General features: G+C 39.4%; 1 protein-coding gene across 2 annotated transcripts in view; it reads left to right on the plus strand.

Moving 5' to 3' along the window:
* Positions 1 to 10,024, plus strand: part of APPBP2 (amyloid beta precursor protein binding protein 2) — a 131,046-nt gene extending 121,022 nt beyond the window's left edge. For both annotated transcript variants that reach the window (XM_073573350.1, XM_073573341.1), the window contains exons 11-13: positions 2,617 to 2,807; positions 6,325 to 6,490; positions 7,648 to 10,024. In XM_073573350.1, the coding sequence (XP_073429451.1) occupies positions 2,617 to 2,807; positions 6,325 to 6,490; positions 7,648 to 7,904 (614 nt within the window). In that variant the 3' untranslated portion in view covers positions 7,905 to 10,024. The remainder of the gene's footprint in view (positions 1 to 2,616; positions 2,808 to 6,324; positions 6,491 to 7,647) is intronic.
* Positions 10,025 to 19,587: the final 9,563 nt, after the last annotated feature.

Genomic DNA, 19,587 nt, shown 5'->3' on the forward strand with positions numbered 1-19,587 from the left:
TATTTGTGTCATTAGAGACACAGTGCTCACACATACACTGCGCCAAATCTGCTGCTGTGTGAAGACATCAGTGACACAGAGCTGTCTCATTCACACAGCAGAGGCCTTGTCACAGAACAAATTACATCAGTGACTGCCATCCCCTGTGCAGATTAGAAGCTGCAGACCCCCATCACTGGCCATCACACAGTTCTCACTGCTGCCAGCAGCCTGGGACAGTGAGGTAAGGAATTACTGATAACACAGGTCAACGAAAAAAATTTTTTTTTCTGGTGTCCAAAATATTTTAATGAATTTGGGGTATTTTTGGGGTGCTGATTCTGAATATGTCATCAGTTTTGCCAGATTGGCTCAAGTTTTTGAGATTTTTGGTATCTTATTTATAGCACTTGTTGGTAAATGCGACGCATCATCTCATTAATTTCTTTGGATTAGTACTTGAACTGAGCAGTTCTCAATATAGTTTTGTGTTAATTAGTGTTCTAAAAGTTTGTTCATAGCTTGATTTTTGCACTAACTTTATGTTGTTGTCTGTTTTCCAGTGAAAAGCATGAACTCATCATGAAGAAGTTGTCTTAACGATCCAGACTCATTCTGTTACATTTGTGGTGAATATACACTGCCAAAACATAGAAGAAACATAACACACTTCGTAAAAAAAGTGTATTTTGCCTATTTTGGGGTTATGCTTGGGGACCAAGACAAGTTTTGGGCACCACACATAGTGTGCAAAGCATGTATCGAATTATTACGAAAATGGAGCAAAGGACAAAGAAAAAGCTTCAAATTTGGTGTTCCAATGGTGTGGAGAGAGCCAAAAAATCATCATGATGACTGTTATTTCTGTGCAGTGCAAGTGCAAGGATTCAATAAGCATAAGAAACGAAAATGGGAGTAACATGGAATCTGCAAGAAGGCCTGTCCCTCATTGTGAAGATGTGCCTGTACCTGTGTTTACCATAAATAACAGTCATCATGATGATTTTTTGGCTCTCTCCACACCATTGGAACACCAAATTTGAAGCTTTTTCTTTGTCCTTTGCTCCATTTTCGTAATAATTCGATACATGCTTTGCACACTATGTGTGGTGCCCAAAACTTGTCTTGGTCCCCAAGCATAACCCCAAAATAGGCAAAATACACTTTTTTTACGAAGTGTGTTATGTTTCTTCTATGTTTTGGCAGTGTATATTCACCACAAATGTAACAGAATGAGTCTGGATCGTTAAGACAACTTCTTCATGATGAGTTCATGCTTTTCACTGGAAAACAGACAACAACATAAAGTTAGTGCAAAAATCAAGCTATGAACAAACTTTTAGAACACTAATTAACACAAAACTATATTGAGAACTGCTCAGTTCAAGTACTAATCCAAAGAAATTAATGAGATGATGCGTCGCATTTACCAACAAGTGCTATAAATAAGATACCAAAAATCTCAAAAACTTGAGCCAATCTGGCAAAACTGATGACATATTCAGAATCAGCACCCCAAAAATACCCTAAATTCGATGAAATATCTTTGGCACCAAAAATGCTGTTGACCAGTGTAATGAGTTATGTATTGTAATCATGGAGTGGCCCAGAATACAGGACGATTTTCCCTCCTCACTAGTTTCTCTTTCCATAGATCACTGTTCAGCGTGTGTCTGGGGGAGGAGCAGCTGGGTGGTCTGCTCTCTGCAGTGAGGCTGCTAGAGGGGGAGGATTTGTTACTGTGTGATGAGGGCTTCTTCATGTGAATGGGGAGCGCCTGTAGCTATGGAGGGTGGGGTTGTTGCTATAGAGGGCATGTTTGGAGTAGAGTAGGAGGTTACGACTAGTTCTCATTTCAGTGCCTTAACACCCCCCCCCCCCCTTGGACGTTCTGTTCAGAATATCTAGGAAACCGTGCAAACTAGTGACAGAAAGTAAATTACTTATTGTCATAATTCTGCAGCCCTGATATGTACTGAGATTATGTGAAAAGCCCGGACAACCCCTTTAAAGTACTGCAAATTCTATACTCCTAGTTGGCTAAAGATATTACTCTAAAGGGAACCTATTAGATGATTCATACTGCCCAAATAACAAGCAACATGAATCTGAGCCTGGCTGCAACATATCAGCCAGGTATTTTTTTTTTTTTTCTGAAACACTGTTTCAGAGTAATTATAGTTGAAGAGCCAGCCTGGCTTTCCCCAGCGTGACCAAAGATGATTCACAGGTCTCTTACTATGTACACACACAGACCTCTCATGTCACCTTGGCGGTTCAGGGCAAAGACATCTGGGAGCCCCGATGGACTACTCTCATCTCTGCCTTTGTTCCCTAGCTGCACTTTAAACAATTTTTAAAATTTTTCCTGTGCTGCACCCGTGCAACTGGGCTGTGATTGCTGCTGCCTGCGGTTTTGGCAGCATGCATCAGCTGACAGGTTCCCTTTAAATACGCAGAAGCATATTTAGTGTGATCAATTGATATATACTGTACATGTCTGTACAACGTATGTGTAGACATCAGAAGTTTCAGAAAATTGTTATACCGTCCTCTAGGTATTTGTTTTTTTGGGCATGGCAATGTTAACGTTGCTGTTTTAATATGTGACTTTCTCTTCTATTCTGCACCCTACAGCACTAATCTTAGAGGAGATAGCTATAGATTGTCATAACAAGGAGACTGAGCAAAAACTTCTTCAAGAAGCTCATGATCTTCACCTTTCTTCACTACAACTTGCTAAAAAGGCCTTTGGTGAGTTCAATGTACAGACTGCAAAACACTACGGAAATCTTGGCAGGCTGTATCAGTCCATGAGAAAGTTCAAGGTGAGCATATTTTTCCGAAATGTCTATATTGTCCATTCTGCTCATTTTCTTTTTCTTTTAGTTTTTAATTTCTAAGGATGTGTGCGGCCAATTTTTGTGCTTGTGCTTTCATCTACCTTTTTTTATTTTTCCATCAACATAGGCTTAATAAGGTATTGTGTTGTAGGTTTGAATGACACCGTTCAAAAATCCTTTTTTTTTTTTTTTTTTTTTTTTTCCTTAAATGAGGAAGAAAAGGAGTAATTTAAATTTGTAAATGTTTTTTCTCATGTTTTTGAAAACTTTTTTGTCTACCTAAGGACTTCAACTAGCAATGGTTTGATCAATCATTCGATATACTGCAATACTAGCATATTGCTGTATATAGAGAAAACTACGGTATGTCTTTCTATGCAGTTCAGTCGTAGCTTTGGGCTTCACAGTAAAATGAAAGCCATGATGGCCGCCTGCAGGCCCTTAACTGCTATAGCAATCGGTGACACCCCACGATCACATCATGTGGTGTCGGAGGGAGCTGGTACGGTCCTGGAAATCGCGCCATTGTCAGTGATTTTGAGCTTTTTTTTTTTTAAAGCTCTGGTCGCTGCTGTCACAAGTAGATGCCAGCAGTGTAGTAAAGTTGACATCTTGTAGTTATGGTTCAGACTCCACTACAGTGCCCACTCAAAGCATGGGCATTCCGTGTTAGACCTACTATTATGTCCTATAAAGAAAATGTCATCAGTAAATGAGCCACTGGTTAAATCTGTTTTAATTTTTTGTGCTAAATGTAATTTTTTTTTTCTTTTCACATCATGATCTGTGATTACAAAGGGAAAATAAAGCTGAAACCTTGCAGTCATCACACTGTTTATATTGACTATTCTGGAAATAATCTACAAATACATTAGACTGACTCCACACCTTTTCATTGTGACGTGAGGGGGACCGTGCCATCGCCTATTGTGATTGGATCCTCTGTTGTCAAATACAGTGGGTACGGAAAGTGTTCAGACCCCTTTAAATTTTTCACTCTTTGTTTCATTGCAGCCATTTGGTAAATTCAAAAAAGTTAATTTCTTTTTTCTCATTACTGTACACTCTGCACCTCATCTTGACTGAAAAAAAACCAGAAATGTAGAAATGTTTTCAAATTTATTAAAAAAATGAAAACTGAAATATTACATGGTCATAAGTATTCAGACCCTTTGCTCAGACACCCATATTTAAGTCATATGCTGCCCATTTCCTTGTGATCCTCCTTGAGATGGTTCTGCTCCTTCATTGGAGTTCAGCTGTGTTAAATTAAACTGATAGGACTTGATTTGTAAAGGCACACACCTGTCTATATAAGAGCTCACAGTGCATGTCAGACCAAATGAGAATCATGAGGTCAAAGGAACTGGCCAAGGAGCTCAGAGACAGAATTGTGGCAAGGCACACATCTGGCCAAGGTTACAAAAAAATTTCTGCAGTACTTAAGGTTCCTAAGAGCACAGTGGCCTCCATAATCCTTAAAAGGAAGAAGTGTGGGACCATCAGAAGTCTTCCTAGACCTGGCCGTCCAGCCAAACTGCGCAATCATGGGCGAAGAGCCTTGGTGAGAAAGGTAAAGAAGAACCCCAAGATCACTGTGGCTGAGCTCCACGGATGTAGTAGGGAGATGGGAGAAAGTTCCACAAAGTCAATTATAACTGCAGCCCCCCACCAGTCAGGCCTTTATGGCAGTGGCCCAACAGAAACCTCTCCTGAGTGCAAGACATATGAATGACCACATAGAGTTTGCTAAAAAAAAAAAACACATGAAGGACTCCCAGACTATGAGAAATAAGATTCTCTGGTCTGATGAGACGGAGAGAACTTTTTGGTGATAATTCTAAGTGGTATGTGTGGAGTAAACAAGGAACTGCTCATCACCTGCCCAATACAAACCCAAGAGTGAATCGTGGTGGTGGTGGCAGCATCATGCTATGGGGGTGTTTTTCTGCTGCAGGGACAGGATGATTGGCTGCAATTGAAGGAAACATGAATGCGGCCAAGTACAGAGATATCCTGGATGAAAACCTCTTCCAGAGTGCTCTGGACCTCAGACTTGGGCGAAGGTTCACCATCCAACAAGACAGTGACCCTAAGCACACAGCTAAAATAGCAAAGGAGGACTTGAATAACACCATTCTAATGGAGAAAAAGATATATATTATGAGAGGTGCTGTTTAGAAATTTGGGGAACAATGGGGAAAATGGATCAAATGTACCCGGGTTGTTTGAGAGGCTCTCGCTGGAGATGTGATATTTAATACATTTATGTTAAAGTAGGATATTGAAGGGCATAGCAATTATACAATCTGAAGAATGATTGTATTTGTGAATATTTCAAAAACAAACACATAGGAAAAGAAGACATAACAGACAAGGGAAGGGGGAGGGGGGTGTTTGGGGGGAAGAGTTTAATTTGGGGGGGGGAGTTTTGTTAATTGGTTTACAATAAAATTTTAAGGTTATACCATGCTATAATACAGGTATGATTATAACAATATCTTGAAAATGGATGGATTTACAGTGTTATGTAATACAAGAGTGTAATATGTATTGCTGGGAATTTGTGATTGTCACAATACAAATGGTTTTGATTAAAATAAAAAAAAATAACAAAGGAATGGCTTCAGAACAACTCTGTGACCATTCTTGACTGGCCCAGCCAGAGCCCTGACCTAAACCCAATTGAGCATCTCTGACGAGACCTGGAAATGGCTGTCCACCAACGTTCACCATCCAACCTGACAGAACTGGAGAGGATCTGCAAGGAAGAATGGCAGAGGATCCCCAAATCCAGGTGTGAAAAACTTGTTGCATCATTCTCAAGAAGACCCATGGCTGTACTAGGTCAAAAGGGTGCTTCTACTCAATACTGAGCAAAGGGTCTGAATACTTATGACCATGTGATATTTCAGTTTCTTCTTTTTAATAAATTTGCAAAAATTTCTACATTTGTTTTTTTTTTTCAGTCACGATGCAGTGCAGAGTGTAGATAAATGAGAAAAAAATGATTGTTTTGAATTTACCAAATGGCTGCAATGAAACAGTGAAAAATTGAAAGGGGTCTGAATACTTTCCGTACCCACTATATATATAGTTTTTCCAAGTCATTGTAATTCTGCCTGTGATGTCTCCTGTAAATAATACAAAGTATTAACAGTGGCCAGTGAGAAAATATCAAATTTTTTGAAAGGTTGTGATATGAAAGTCCAAAATTTGTAAAAATATATTTAAGACAAAAATGTGATCTAAACCATGGGTCATCTTCTGATGATTGGTTACTATTAAAGACTGAAAATGCATTAATTTTCTATCTTCAGATTCCTTTTGCAGATGATACAAAATGTTTCTTTGTAGCCATTTTAGCATTAATAGGTGTGGTGACAACTCATTCTGTAACTATGCCTTTTTTTTTAAATTAAATTGGGGTTATAAATATGACAATTTAGAATGATGCCTATAATCTGTTGCATAATTGTCCACTTTGTGACTTGCCACTTAGGAGGCGGAGGAGATGCACATCAAGGCCATTCAAATTAAGGAGCAACTACTTGGCCAAGAAGACTATGAAGTAGCGCTGTCAGTAGGACATTTGGCCTCTCTGTATAATTATGACATGAATCAGTATGACAATGCTGAGAAGCTCTACCTTCGTTCTATAGCTATTGGTATGTAGACTATATGTAATGTCTTTTAGCCCTCGTTCAGACAACTATTTTTCACGTCTGTGGTTTTCACAGATGCAACACCCTCACAGATGCAACACCCATCATTATCTGTGTAGCTGCTCACACATCTGTATGCTTTCTTACAGAATGTGTGTCTGCAAAAAAAATCATGGAAATATGTCCGTTTCTGATTCGAGTTGCGGATCACAATTGCACATACAAGTCTATGGGTCTGTGAAAAATTGCAGTCAGTGCACAGATGCCATCCGTGTGCAAGCCATGTGCTGTTTGGCTTTTAACATTGCAACAAGAAGGGGAAGCACTGTATTTCATTTTATTTATTTTTTTTTGGCATTTCAGAAAACTATCATACTGATGAAAATCTGCTCCAAAATGTTGATGAAAATCAGATTATTTTTTCAGTGAGATAAAAATCACTGATGTCTATTTGAGACTTTATATTTAGGGATGAGCTTACCTGGTGTTCAGCATTGACTGAGCCTTTGTCCAAAATTCGGCTATGGTACCAGAGCTCTTCCCAAGCTTGAAGCCGAACCCTATAGAAGTCAATGGGGACCCAAGCATTGGTGGTGTATAATGGTTGTAGTAAGGGCTAGGGGGCTGCCAAAGGAAGCAGAGCGCTCTCTATAGGGCACTGTCTTTCTCTGTCTCGGTCTCTCTCCTAAAAATGACTTTTGGGAGTAGTCAGTATACAGATTTCAGCACCAAGATACTAGGTGTCTGGTTTGAACCCGAACTTTACAGTTCAGGTTCCATTATCTCTACTTATGTTGCTTTTTAAAATATGATCTACATAAAACTGTACATGGCTACTTTGCCATCCTAGAGACTTAATCAGGAGCTTTCGTGACTGCTTGGGAAGAATAGTGCTGTATGCATTGCTTTTCCTCCCGTCAAACTGATCAGTGTCCCGATGGGATCTAGACAGACCCCATTATAACTGAGTAGTCTTTGGATGTCCGTCAGTGTGTTACGGTATTAAAAAAAAGAAAAACACAACATACATATGGACAGTATACTGACAAAAATGCTACTGAAGGGCGATTTTTAACCTGATCAGCTATCGCACCACTTGGACGTTATTTTCTGATTTATGACTGTCTTTTATGTGTTTTTTGTTTTGTTTTTTTTTTCAGGTAAGAAATTGTTTGGCGAGGGTTACAGTGGACTGGAATATGACTACAGGGGCCTAATTAAACTGTATAATTCTGTGGGTAATTTCGAGAAGGTGTTTGAGTACCATAACATATTGGCAAACTGGAACCGATTGCGAGATCGTCAATTTTCAGTCACTGACGCCCTTGAGGATGTAAACGCCAGCCCCTTATCCACAGAAGAAGTTGTGCAATCCTTTCTCATGTCACAGACCACCACGGAAGGACCGAGTTGTTAATTGAAGAAAAATAAACTCTTCAGCTCTGCCAGCTGGTTTTCTCAACGTACCGGGAAAGTTCATACTGTGAAATTGCAAGCAAACACAGATACTCCTCTGGTTTTGTCCTATGGAAAAATGGCCAAGATAAGAGTGGCACATCTGCTCATGGCTGGCCCCCCGTATGAAATGCTCATATCTTAATCCACAGGATATAAAACTAGTGTTTCCATTTTTCTTTTTTTTTTTGCAGCTCCAATAGGAAGATGAAAATAAAACTGTTAAGAGTTTCTAACAGATGTTTTCCCTGTTTCAGGGACAAGGTGTTACATGGATATAATATACTAATAGTGCACTCCACCAGTAAATTCACGGGAACTCCGTTTTCAAAAAAATGGCTCACTCAAGTCATTGCTTTTCTATGTCTTTATTGAAGGTAAAATAGTGTTTTTTTGGTAACCTGTAAGGTCCAATATCCCTTTGGCTGCTTCCTTTGCTCACTGCGCATGATCTGTAATCGATTACTGCTTTTATGTCATCCATCTCCCGTGGATTTTATCAGCTTGGCATGCTGTATGTTCAGCTCCTTCACCTTCTCTACCAAGAAAACACGTCGATAATGATGGTACCCTTCTCCATACAGCAATAAATCTCACTCGAAATATATTTTAAGTCATTTTTTTCTGTACTTTTTTTTTTTTTCTTGCAGCGCCTTAGTTCTATATTTTTTCATCACTAACTGTACAGTTTACGAGAACTTTTATACACTGCTATTATGAAGTGCTATGAGGAATAATCAAATTGTCTGTGCCAAGGAGCCCTGAAACCTATCTTGTTCTTAGCCACTTTTTTTTGTTGTTCTTTAATGTTACATGATATTGAGTGAAGATCAGTTATTGTTTTCGTCTGGTTTACTATGTAGTGTGTATGTGAGCTGTTTATTTGGTCCACGTTCATCATGTGTTGGGTATATGCCAAAAAACACAATTTAGGCCATCAAGCACAAGCAATGCAAACCGAACTTGAAATTCTTCTGACAGTTTATCATCTAGATTTATAATTGTCATCAGCATGGAACCATTGGGCATGACTGTTCAAGGAGATCCATAAGATACATTAACAACATACAGAGAAACTTTTGCATTCATGTAAAGCAAAATCCAACTTGTAAACATTACTATGTCAATACAAGACATTTAGGAAACCAAGTGAAAAATGCACTTTTGTCTTAAACTCTGTAAGCATATCTTTGAAAGTGAAGATGAATTTTGTCTGTAAAAGCCCCCCTTTCCCCAACAGGCTTACAGGCTTTGAAATTGCACAGTTTTTGACGGACCTTTAGGGGGTCTCGCAATGTACATTCTTGCATTTGTATTGGCACTGATGTGTGGCCATGAAGAAAACTATTCTAGTTTTCGTCAACTATCATCGCTAACATCCCATTGCACTTTTATTTCAGTTTATTTCCCTCTAAAAAGTGGGGGATATCCTCTTGTTTGTGTGTAACGTGATTCACAAGTGTCCCTGTCTTATTCCCAGCATAATGAAAAAGTATACACTATGTCTAACAGACGTGAGTTAAGGGATATATGACTATGAAACGTTTCTGCCCAATGGTCTGTATTTGCTGCTTAAGTTTAGGCGTGCTGGGTAAAAGCTTTGTGCCTTTTCCATTTTTTCACTGGTGTAACCAGTAAGTGCCTCTTTCTGCTTCTCACACTTATGAAGCTAGCAGACAGAGAAATAGTTATAGATGGGACTAAGCAGATGCATATACCCACTAATAAAAAAGAAAAAGTCCTGGCTGGGAAATATATATATATAAAATATATAAAAACAGCATATAAAATATATATTGTATAAATTTTGCCTGGCTTTAATGAAAAATAGGATGATAGAATGGAGTAAAACCTGAACGGAGCTCATATCTTTCAGCCAACATTGACCTCATTTTCCTTCAGGAAATCTCCTAAAATTCAGCACTTAGTTTGCATGTACATTAGTGTTTTCTCTTGCTACTATATTGTAGCTGTAAAGTTAAATGCAAAAGAAATACCATGTCTTCACTTTTTTTTTTGTTTAGTCTTGCATGCTGCATTTCACATTAAAAACACAGAGCATAAAAACAAGGATTTCATGATTACTGTGTCCATGTGTTGGCATTTACCATACTTAAGTTGTGTAACTATTGTCTGAATTGTGATTAACGGTGAAACCTTACCTGTGCATATAAAATCCATAAATAGTGTATATATGTTAATATGTAGCCTGTATATTGGCCTCTGGTATTATAAAGTCTAATGTTTGTAAAAGCAAAGTTTCTCACCTAATAGGACCTCTATTGGTAAAGTATATACACAAACAAGATACAGTTTACAAAACCAAAATTTGAGTATTTTATACTGTTCTTAACATCCAGCTGAACAGGACATTTGGGAGGACCATTGGACTAAGAGCCTTGTTGGCCAGCCAATCGGCTTTCTTGTGCATTCTCCACTGTCTGCTCCAGCTGGATGCCGTGCACAGTAGACCTACCAATTTCTCTATTATTCATACAAATTCTGCTCCTGGGAAGTGTTAGTGCCCTTTAATGTAACCCTTTAAATGGAATCTGTCACCAGTGTTTTGGCCTATCAACTAAAAATATCATCTAATAGAGTGTGAGGTATACATTCCCCAACTACTTGTGAAACCCCCTGACTCCCCATGGATCCCCCATAAAAACTTTTATATTGCTCCCGCGCTGTATGTAAATATCCTCGGTCCGATCCGATGGACGTTGGTTCTGGTCCCTCTCACCACCCCAAATCGACGTGCTGTACGCATTCCGTTCTGTGAATAGCGTTGTCCGCATACAGGTCCCACTTGTGCGCATTCAAATTGCCTCCTGCGTGTGCGCAGTATGCTTTGCCCAACTGCGGGCAAAGCTAAAAAGCATTAGTGCGCATGCGCCGGTGAACTATTTCCCAGAACACAGCAAAATACTTCCGGGACATAGTAAATCCGGCCCATGTGCACTAATGCTTTTCAGCTTTGCCCGCAATTGGGCAAAGCATACTGCGCACTTGCAGGAGGCAATTTGAATGCGCACGCGCGGGACCTGTACGCAGACAACACTATTCACAGAACAGAATGCATACAGGACGCCAATTTGGGGTGGAGAGGGACCAGAACCAACGCCCATCGGACCGGACCGACGATATTGCCATACCGCGAGGGAGCAATATAAAAGGTTTTTATGGGGGAGTCAGGGGGTTTCACAAGTAGTTGGGGAATGTATACCTCACACTGTATTAGATGATATTTTTAGTTGATAGGCCAAAAAACTGGTTACCGATTCCCTTTAAGCACATTATCTTTATCTTGCAGTGCTTTTTTGTGATAACGTGTACGTTTAAGCCTTTGAAGCAGCAGGGGGTCTACACTACACTTTTGGTCTCAGAATAGTGGCATTCTTATGCAAAAGTAGCATTCAATTTTATTAAACCATCTTTTTTTTTTGTTGTTGTAAATATAAGGTACTTGCAGCTTAACCAAGTACATAATAAAATGACTATTTATGGATAATCCTCTTTTCTATTAATTGTGTTGTGACATGCATTTCATCTTCATAACTGTTTTTCTAAATTGAATCTGCACATTTTGCTTAGACCATTCATTGCTTACTACTATAGAAAAAGCTACAGTGTTATTATTATAATGTCTTTGCAGCTTTAAAGTGGTCCACAAACAAGTTTGGCATACATTTCTTGGTGTTGGAATCATAAACTTACACTAATTTTTCCCATTTCTAATGTGTACCTGTTCTCTTAAAGTGAATTTTAGTAATAAATTTGATCACTATACCCTATGTATTTCCACAAAACTTGTTTTTCTTTTTAATGATAGTTTTTTTGTTCTCTCATTACTGATGGTACTTTATAAACTAGACCGTGGTAATTGATTGTAGACATTTCAGCAGTGCAAATTTTAATAGAAATGCCATATGTGGTAATGTATAATTTCACAAGTGAAAAGTGAAGTTTACGGTCACACAATGTGTCTTCAGAGTCAGTGATAAATGTAACTTGTATGGTAGTGAAGTATACTTGATTAGTGTCTTAAATATTTTAGAAGGAAGCTCCTGGAAGCCATTTCAGTTGGTTGTTCTCGTCACATTGAAGTTCCGAACCTTTTGTGAAAAGTGCTACTCTACTATTGCCCTATGACCGCACTTCCTGCTCCTGAGTCATTTTTGAGTCTTTTTTTAAACGGAACGTATCACCAGGTTTTTTCCCATGTAAACTGCATCCACCACCCTTGTGCTGTCTGTAATGGCACTCCTGGAACCCATTTATATTATCACAGCAAACTCCTTTCCATAAGCTATTCGGCACTGAGTGATTCCATTGCTTTCTTCGGTGCCTCCTCTGTCCTTGCAATTGGTCTCACTAGCCTTGATTGACATTGCTGATGTCATCCCCATAGCCAGTTGTGCCTGCGCAGCTCTTGTTCCCTATGTCGCAGGCGTGAGTTGAGCAGACTATATGGGTTACATCAATCAAGGCAGGAGAGCGGGCGATTGAGGCGAGAGAAGAGACACCCATCGGACCTATCGGTGCCAATTAGGCTCTCGAGAGGAACAGTTCTAAAATGCATTTTCTTAGTTCTCCTGCAACCTCTTCATAAGATCACAGCTCCTCCGCATACCTATTAATGATGACTGAAAATTGGTGGATACAGTTAATGTATAGAATATCTGGTGACCAGTTTACTTAAGGGCAGGGCATTTTTTTCCAGCTTCATGATCAAACTCCCCATATAGCTCTCTTGTTTTGTTTTTTTTTGTTTTTTTTTGTTTTTTTTAAAGGAGCTTCTACAGCATTGGTAAGGATTTTTACGTTTTTAAAAACTGTATATATCTAGGGCTGTTGAGAACCACAAATCCACAAATTTTGTGGCTTTAGGGGCATACAAGTGGATTAGCTCTGCAACATCTAGATAACCAAAGGTTAGAGCCCATTGGTATAGTGGAAGCACATAAAGTCTATTCATTTACTCAACTCTATAGTTGTTTCCATGCTTACCTCTATTGAGAAAGAAATCAAATCATTTTAATTTGTGTTGCTTCCCCTTAGTATTCTGATTAATACTAGTGATGAGCAAACGTGCTTGGATAAGGTGTTATCTGCCATGCTCGAGTGCTAAGTGTCTTCAACCTATTTCAATACCCTCATCACTTCACTGTCCAATAACCCTAAACGTCTCTTTGACACTCTTCATTCTCTACTCAACCCAAGAGTACAGGCCCCTACCACGGAGCTTCGAGCTGACGATCTGGCCAATTACTTCAAAGAAAAAATTGACCAGATCCGACAGGAAATTATCTCCCAATCACCTCATACCATGCACTGTCCTCCCTCCCCCACTGCATCTAGCTCACTCTGACTTAAAACCAGTCACAGAAGAAAAAGTAAGCAGGCTCCTTGCATCTTCCCACCCAACCACTTGCACCAGTCACCCATTTCCGTCACATCTACTCCAGACCCTTTCCCCTGCTGTCACCCCTCACCTAACTAAAATATTTAACATCTCTCTCTCTTCTGGTATCTTTCCCTCCTCATTTAAGCATGCCATCATACATCCACTACTTAAAAAAACCATCCCTCGACCAAAACTGCCGCTAACTATAGACCTGTTTCTAATCGTCCCTTCATCTCTAAACTCCTGGAACGCCTGGTCCACTCCCGTCTTGTCCGCTATCTCTCAGAAAACTCTCTTCTCGACCCTCTCCAATCCGGTTTCCGCTCTTTACATTCTACTGAAACTGCCCTCACTAAAGTCTCTAATGATCTACTAACAGCTAAATCAAATGGTCATTACTCCATGCTAATTCTCTTGGATCTCTCTGCAGCATTCGACACTGTGGATCATCAGCTCCTCCTCACTATGCTCCGTTCCATTGGCCTCAAGGACACCGTTCTCTCCTGGTTCTCCTATCTTTCTGACCGCTCCTTTACTGTATCGTTTGCTGTCTCCTCCTCCTCTCATCTTCCCCTAACTGTTGGGGTTCCTCAAGGATCAGTCCTAGGCCCCCTCCTCTTCTCTTTGTATACTGTCCCTTTTGGTCAAACAATCAGTAGATTTGGTTTCCAGTACCATCTCTATGCTGACGACACCCAATTATACGCTTCTCCTGACATCACACCAGCCTTTCTAGAAAACACCGGCAATTGTCTAAACGCTGTGTCTAACATCATGTCCTCACTATATCTGAACCTGTCAAAGACTGAACTTGTGTTTCCTCCCGCTACTAATGTACCTATACCCGACATTGCCATTTCCGTGTGTGGTTCTACTATTACTCCCCAGCAACATGCCTGCTGTCTTGGGGTCATACTTGACTCCGAGCTTTCCTTTGTCCCCCACATCCGATCACTGGCTCGCTCTTGTTATCTGCACCTCAAAAACATTTCTAGAATTCGACATTTTCTTACTTTTGACTCTGCAAAAACTCTGACTGTTTCTCTTATTCATTCTCGTCTCGACTATTGTAACTCCCTTCTAATCGGTCTCCCTCTTACCAAACCCTCCCTCCTCCAATCTGTCTTGAAAGCAGCTGCCAGGATCATATTCCTCGCCAATCGTTACACCGATGCCTCTACCTTGTGCAAATTATTACACTGGCTACCCATCCTCTCCACAATCCAGTACAAACTTATTACCCTCACCCACAAAGCTTTTCATTGCTCAGCACCACCCTACATCTCCTCCCTTGTTTCAGTATACCATCCTTCCCGCGCCCTCCATTCTGCTGATGACCTGAGGTTAGCATCCTCAATAATCAGAACCTCCCACTCCCGTTTTCAAGACTATACACGTGCTGCTCCAATTCTTTGGAATGCACTTCCCAGGTCAATACGATTAGTCCCCAGTCCCCACAATTTTAAGCGTGCCCTGAAAACTCATTTATTCAGACTGGCCTACTGCCTCAACACATTAACCTAATCTATCCCTGTGTGGCACAGCCAAAAGTTTTTTACCATAACCAGGTTCCCCGCATCATGTTCCCACATGCTTTATGCATCCTTTAGCCCTCTGCATCCGTACTGGTACACACTTAACATTATGGCTGGTCCATACAATCAGGGCAATTGTTACCACCCACCTTTCGTGTCTCCCCCTTTTTTTTCCTCATAGATTGTAAGCTTGCGAGCAGGGCCCTTATTCCTCTTGGTATCTGTTATGATCTATGTGATTATTGTTATGCTGTAATGTATATTATCTGTACAAGTCCCCTCTGAAATGTAAAGTGCTGCGGAATATGTCAGCGCTATAGAAATAAAATTTATTATTATTCAGCGTGCTCGAATAATATGTTCGAGACACCGCAGCTGTATGTCTTGTGACTATTCGACAGCCACAACACATGCAGGCATTGCCTAAAAAAAAAACAGGAAATCCCTACATGTGTTGCGGCTGTCTAACCGTGTCTAGTCGCAGTAACGCAACATATTTTTCGAACACGCCGATGATGCTCAGTCAGCACCCGAGCATGGCAGATGACACCTTATCCTTGCACGTTTGCTCATCATTACTAGTGACTGTAATCGGAACCCTGCTTAGCTGATAGACGTGGAGTCAATACAGAGAGTGCAAGTTATAATACCATATTACTGCTGATAACCTCCATATATAAAGAGAAAAGACCCCTTTCCCCATAGGATAATGTATTTTAAGTGCCTCTTGTAATTTCATGTTTGAGATATTAAAATCTTTTTCCGATGCATTTGGTTTTTCTTACATCATACATTCCATTTTCTCATCCATTGGCATTTGAAATAAAGGCTATTTTCTAATCCCTCTGAAACGTCACACACAATACTGTCATTCACATTTGCTTGCTATGCACTTGTTTATCTTGTGTTTTTTATTTAGATGGTAAGCACTTCATAATTGTCTTTTTAGTTAATGTTTAGTTTAAAGTGACTTAACACCTTTTTATAATTCTGCACAATCATATTTTCTTAGCATCTTATTTAGATATTCTGCAATCGTTTACTTTTGGTTAGTACTTGGATTGTAATTAAACATTTTCTTTTTATGAATGACTTACAGTAAATATGATGTGGTGTATCTGAACGTAGAATGGCACCTATCATCATTCAAGAAATGAGCATGTGAAAGAATCACTAAAAAGAAATTACAAAAAATATTTTCTTACCTGGGGTATTACTTTTGAAGGACTTTGTGGCACCTCTTTAACTTTGTCTAAAGATCTACTTTAAAGGTTTATTCCCATCTCCAAGATCCTTCCCCAATATGTAGTAGGAATAATAATATTAGCAAATATCTCCAATTAGAAATGTAGTATAGTTTTTGTGATACGCTATGTCTTTCCTCATGTGCAGGCATTGCAGGCCCTTAGGTGTCCATGGTTACATCCACTGTTGAAGTGACAGTTGGTTAGCTATTTGCTAGTGGTCGTAACCATAGACACCTAAGGTCCTGTAATGCCTGCGCATGAGGAAAGAGACATAGCGAATCAGAAAGACTATACTATATTTCTAATTGGAGGTATTTTCTAATATTATTACACCTACTACATATTGGGATAGGATCTTGGAGATGGGAATGCCCCTTTTAAATAGTTCTCCAAAAATTTCAATATGGATTCTACAATGTTTTAAAATACTGCTTTGTATGAAATGTTTAAAATAAAATCAAAATGTCCTGACAATCCACACTGCAGCACTGTGGATGCACAAGTATCTTAATATACTAGAGTAACAACCCTGAAACTCCAATAGCGAAGGTTCACTAGCAGTGGACAACCCTCATACCCTCACTGATGTTCTAAAGGCCAGAAATGGCAACTTCACAGATCCCTATGGAACTGTCATTTTGGGTTCTTTGACCCATGGCCAGACTGGCACTTGCATTCTTAATAAGCTCATCTGCTACTGACCTTAAAGAGGTTATTCAGTCTCCTGATAAGTCTCCAGTAAATCTTCAAGGACTACAGCCTTCTGAATCTTTAAAGCGTGCACATCGCATGCTGTCAAGATTCACAGCTATTGCAAGCAAGAGCAGGTGGTCACTTGACTGCAAGCATGTGATTGCCATACTTCCTGTCACATTCCGACTAGACATGCTTGTTGGAATGGACGTCCACTTTGAATGTGATTTAAAGTATGCAAATCGCATACTTGCAGTCACATGGACGTCTGCTCTTGATGGCAGTACCGGAAATTGTGAATTTTGGCTCCTGTATTTATGTACAGTTGTGGACAAATGTTTTGAGCATGATACACTGAAGTACAGTTATCATTTCATAGGCTTTTATATTTTTTGCATAAACTTGATATATTTGTCAAGGACTCTTTACAGTATTGACCCTTATTTTTCAAGACTTGTGCATGCTAGATATCCGCTTCTGGGACAAATCATGACTAATGACAACCCATTCTTGTCTAATCAGTGCAAGCAGTTTATCACAATTTCTGATTTTTGTGTGCTTGTTCACCCACTTTTTGAGGTTTGCCCATGTTTTGTCAATGGAATTGAGACCTGAGTTTCCTGGCCAAAATGTGTGTTTTGTTCACCGAGCCACTTGGTTATCACTTTTGCCTTGTAACATGGTGCTCCGTCGTGCATTATTTATCACCATATTGCTCCTGGGTCATTTGGAGAATTTGCTCTTGAAAGATGTTTTAGATACCATTATTTATAGCCGTGTTCTTGGGTAAAATTGTGATCGAGTCCACTCCCTTCGATGAAATGCAACCCCACATATTAATGGTCTCGGGATGCTTTACTGTTGGCATGACACAGGACTCATGGTAGTGCTCATCTTTTCTTCTCTGGGACAGCATTCTTTCAGGTGTCCCAAACAATCTGAAGGGGCTTCATCAGAAAAAATAACTTTACTCCATATGTCTAATCCTGATACTTCTTACCGAAATTCTGCAGGAAGTACAGAGATTAGACTTCAGAGGACTGGAGGAATGACATCTGTGATACCAACAATTGAACATCGGGAGACCATTCATGTGTGTGGTTGCTTTTCATCCAAAGAAGTGGGTTCATCCACAGTTTTGTGATGAATGCCAAGCACTGATTAGGTAAGAATGGATTTCCATCGATCAAGGATATGGCCCAGAAGCAGACATCCAGCATGCCAGGGCACATTATAGAAGCCTTGAGAAATAAGAATCGATGGGTCTCTCTTGTATCCGTTCACATTTATCTTTCGATTTGGAAGTAACAGTCTTTTGATACTTGAAAAAAATAGGAGTCCTCAATATAAACATTGAGACTTTGCAGAAACTTGATGTATTTGTCATTAAAAGTATAAAAACATACGAAATGCTGATAACTGCACTTCAGTATCTGTAGAAACATCTGACAAAAAGATCTAACACTGAAGCAGCAAACTGGAAAAACAAACTGTGCCCCCCTCAAAACCTTTGGCCTTCACTATATAGCTATCACCCTTTCATTGTATGCCTGACTGTACTGTACTTACAAGTTGTTTACTGAAAAAAGTGTGTAATATATATGCGCTTAATTGCATTTTAGGAGATGCTTGGAGCTATAGAATTATATAGAATTTTTTCCATATATATGAATCCAATGGTAAAGGAAAGAAGCCATCAAAGGTTGTTTAACATGAAAATGATGGGTCCTCTTCTGACGACTCATTTCCCTTAAGTATATAAGGCCGCCTTGCTGTAGCACGTATTTCTTTAATCTGTTTAATACCACATTTGACTGTTTTTTGTTGAGGGGGACTTTTAAATACCGCTCTAACAGTGTGGATTTTAGGTATACATTTCTCACTCGTTAGTGCCATTTTGATTTTAATCATTTTTGTTAATGACGGTCATATCATCTGTTTACATGGTAGCTGTACAGATACCACACTTTTCAGTTTTGCTCTAAATCTGTTGCATTTCTTTCAGTTGTATGTGGGTGCTTTTATATATCCGGATGGATATGTGCAAATATTGACCTAATGAGATGCGTTATTGGATGTAATTGCAGAGTTGTTTCCATCAACTTCAGTTTTTAAAGCAATGTATAGAAAGGAGTCTTCGTGTTTGAAATAGTTATTACATTTTTACGCTGACGTTCTAATGGTTTGGCTTTGTTGAATTTGTATTCAATGAATACTGTGCCAGTTTGTGCCAGTCTTCTAGTAATGTAGTCTGTGTACCATAATGAGTTTTACAGAGTGTACTTTTGATGGTCACATGCTATGTATTGAGTCTGTTTCTGCTTCTCATGCAGGTGGCCTGTGAGTTATTTTTTCTTTTAAAATTCGGCTTGATGTTTAGACTGGCACTTGTTCTGATAGAGGATGAAAAAGAGTTGACCAGGTTATTTAATGCCCAGAAAAATACCACATTGTGTGCCAGATTTCACTAATCAAGCCTTTTTTTCTAAGGTCCCTGCACCTGAAATTGATGAAGCTGCTACCCACATTTAATGCATGAGTGGCCTTAGTGAGTTTGTGTATAAAAAATTTAAAAAAAACTTGTACATTTCAAGAACACAAAAAATATATACATGGCTATCTAGAGGGGGGGAAATTCATTGGTGCACAAGTCTCGATTTAAAAAAAATAAAACATTGCTTGTATTTTTTGACTCGTGAGTGGTACAGTCAGTTTTGTCATTTGCCATTTTCTATGTGATGACAAATGGTAAGTTGGCGAGTATGG

This window comes from Dendrobates tinctorius, unplaced genomic scaffold, assembly GCF_039654945.1.
Source record: "Dendrobates tinctorius isolate UK_male_01 unplaced genomic scaffold, ASM3965494v1 ptg000007l, whole genome shotgun sequence".
Taxonomy (NCBI): domain Eukaryota; kingdom Metazoa; phylum Chordata; class Amphibia; order Anura; family Dendrobatidae; genus Dendrobates; species Dendrobates tinctorius.